Source organism: Acanthisitta chloris, unplaced genomic scaffold (assembly GCF_000695815.1).
Source record: "Acanthisitta chloris isolate BGI_N310 unplaced genomic scaffold, ASM69581v1 scaffold17669, whole genome shotgun sequence".
Classification (NCBI taxonomy): Eukaryota; Metazoa; Chordata; class Aves; order Passeriformes; family Acanthisittidae; genus Acanthisitta; species Acanthisitta chloris.
The window spans coordinates 54,147-56,583 of NW_008689956.1; the positions used below are offsets into that span (position 1 = coordinate 54,147).

A 2,437-nucleotide genomic window follows, 5' to 3' on the forward strand; every position below is an offset into this window, starting at 1 on the left:
AATCAGCACTTTGATACCTTTTGGGGTATCTAAGTATCTTTTGAAGCTCAGCCTTCAATACCTTTGAGGTGGTACCATGCTAGAACCTGCACTCAAGGGCAGAGGCTGAAAAGAGTGCCCAAAGGTAAGCTCAACACAGAAAAAAAAGGAAAAGAAAGAAAAGGGAAAAGGGAAAAGAAAGAAAAGGAGAAAGAGGAGAAAGGGGAGAAAGGGGAGAAACAGGGAGAAACAGGGAGAAAACAATGTGAGTTTCCCATGACTATCCTATCCTCCTTAAAAGAAATCTCAAACACTGATGTAGTAGCACTGCTCAAGGGCTGTATCTACGGCCCCAGAGCCTGATTGTGCACACACACCCACCCCTGCTATTCTGGAGCATGAAATCACCACCCTGATGCCTGCCCAGCCAAGTGATTGCACTGTCACAGGCTCATCCGAAGAGTGCACAGGAGGGAGCCCACAGCAATCAGGCTGGCCTGAGATCCGGTCCTCAGGCACGATGCAGTGAGGATAACAGAGCTCTGGTTGGCAGCCAACGTTTCCTGGAATTCACTTAATTCCTTCGAAAGCCGGTTACATTAAATCCAACAACAACTAGACAACAACAAAAAAGCAAATCCTTCTGAAAAAGCATATTAGCTTGAACATGATTTAAAAAGCAAGATCTGCAGCCAGAGATTATGGCCTGGCTTTTACAAGGAAAACAATTTTCAGGCTGCCGGTGATGAAAGCAATCTCCAAGCAAGTAATTTCACAATATCCATTGAGCTGTCTCATTAAAAAGCCATTGCCCTATCTATGGCACACTTCTCCCCGCAATCTCTTCTTTTTTCTTTTTGTTTTTGGGCTTCCCCTTTCTTTTTTTTTTCCTTAATTAATTTTCTTCTCATTAACAAAGCAACAGCCTCCTATAAACCTTTAGATGCCACACTTCAGGCTCAAGGATATAAGCTGTTATTTTCACACAGTAACTGCTGCAAAAGTATTCTTAAAGCTAAACCCACCCTTCTTTCCTCCCTCTCCTCCTGCCTCTTGGCTTAACTTGCCTGGGAGGGAAACAGCTCCTTCTGCAGAATCGAAAATGAGTTTTTAAGAGCTAAAGTACAATTCAGTCACTGATCCCCTGCAGAAGTGATGTCTACAGCCCAACTAACAGACAACTAATGGGTCATCCCCTTCTCATGTCTATAATTGACTTTCATTAAGGAAAAGGTATCATGCTGTAGGACTCTCATCTTTTCCCCCCCAAAAAAAGAAAATTCAGGGTATTTTACTAGATGACCTCTAAAATGGGAGTAAAACAAAGGGAAAGACCTCCCAGGTTACTGAGCATACACAGTGCTCTAGGAGAGTCATTAACCCTGAGATGAATCTCTGCAGGAAAGGTGAACAAAACAACTGCCTCCAAAACCACAACCAAAATGAAAGAAAACCCACATCATGGAGTTCAACTGGGTACACCCAGTACCTCCAGTACTGTACCCCAAGGTCAGCTGGAGAAAGATTCACCACACCAGGCCCCAATCCCCCAAAGAATTCCACCTCACTTCACATGAGGATGAGGAAAAGGCAGTCCACACCACAGCCTGCCGTGCCCTGTACTAGGCACACACAGAGACCTTCACAGGGTGCAGGTTCTGTGCTGTAACAACTGGCACAAGATCAAGTTGGGTTTTATTCTTATGTTGTTTGGATATTTGTGGAAAGTTAATTTTATTTAGGTGCCTTATGGACCTGTTTGCATGGGCCCCTTGAATACCTCCTCTTACATCACTTAATTATCAGGTCCAAACCTGACAGTTTCTCTCTTTATTCCACGTTTTTACAAAGGATTTCCACACCCTAAATGGTCCCATTTTGCTTTGTTCTTTTTCAAGCTGACCCAGAAAAGCAATGAGGGAATCACCTGGGTTCTGCTGGAACAGCTTCATGGTCCTTCTCCCAGGTGATGACAGGGGAGGGCAGTCCTTCGATCCGGCACTCAAACCTGGCCATGCCATTTTCTTCCACTGTCTGTGATTCTGGCTGCTGGAAAAAGCGTGATAATGCTGGGGAGAGAAGAAGGGAAGGAAAGTTAATAACTCAGTGTTTCTGCTGAGATATGCAAACCTGTTATGATGTATGAGCTAAGAGGAAGGATTTTCTCTCCTAAAGATAGCCTGAAATGTAATTCCTCCCCTTGCCGTGCCCCTACAGACCCTCGGCAGCCCTAACAACAGCAACTGAAAGGTTTCAGTGTGCAAATTTGTTTCTTGCCTAATTTTCTCCTTTAAGGCAACAGTGTGTGAGAAAGGCAGGCAATTAGCTGGCTTCAGCAGTTACCTTCCTAAATTGTTTCCTTGTCTGTTCACTTGCTTCATTTGGGAAGGACATGCAGAATGAGAAACAGAGGGGAAATGCCACAACTGGAGAGATGAGAATTTCCCCTTGCCTTGCA

The 2,437-nt window shown here is 44.4% G+C and overlaps 1 protein-coding gene across 1 annotated transcript in view; it reads right to left on the minus strand.

Moving 5' to 3' along the window:
* The window catches only part of IGDCC4 (immunoglobulin superfamily, DCC subclass, member 4), a gene marked incomplete at its 5' end in the record, with an annotated part of 55,847 nt that overhangs the window by 46,541 nt on the left and 6,869 nt on the right, over positions 1 to 2,437 (minus strand). The window contains one exon of the mRNA XM_009081635.1: positions 1,907 to 2,048. Coding sequence (XP_009079883.1) covers positions 1,907 to 2,048 — 142 coding nt within the window. The remainder of the gene's footprint in view (positions 1 to 1,906; positions 2,049 to 2,437) is intronic.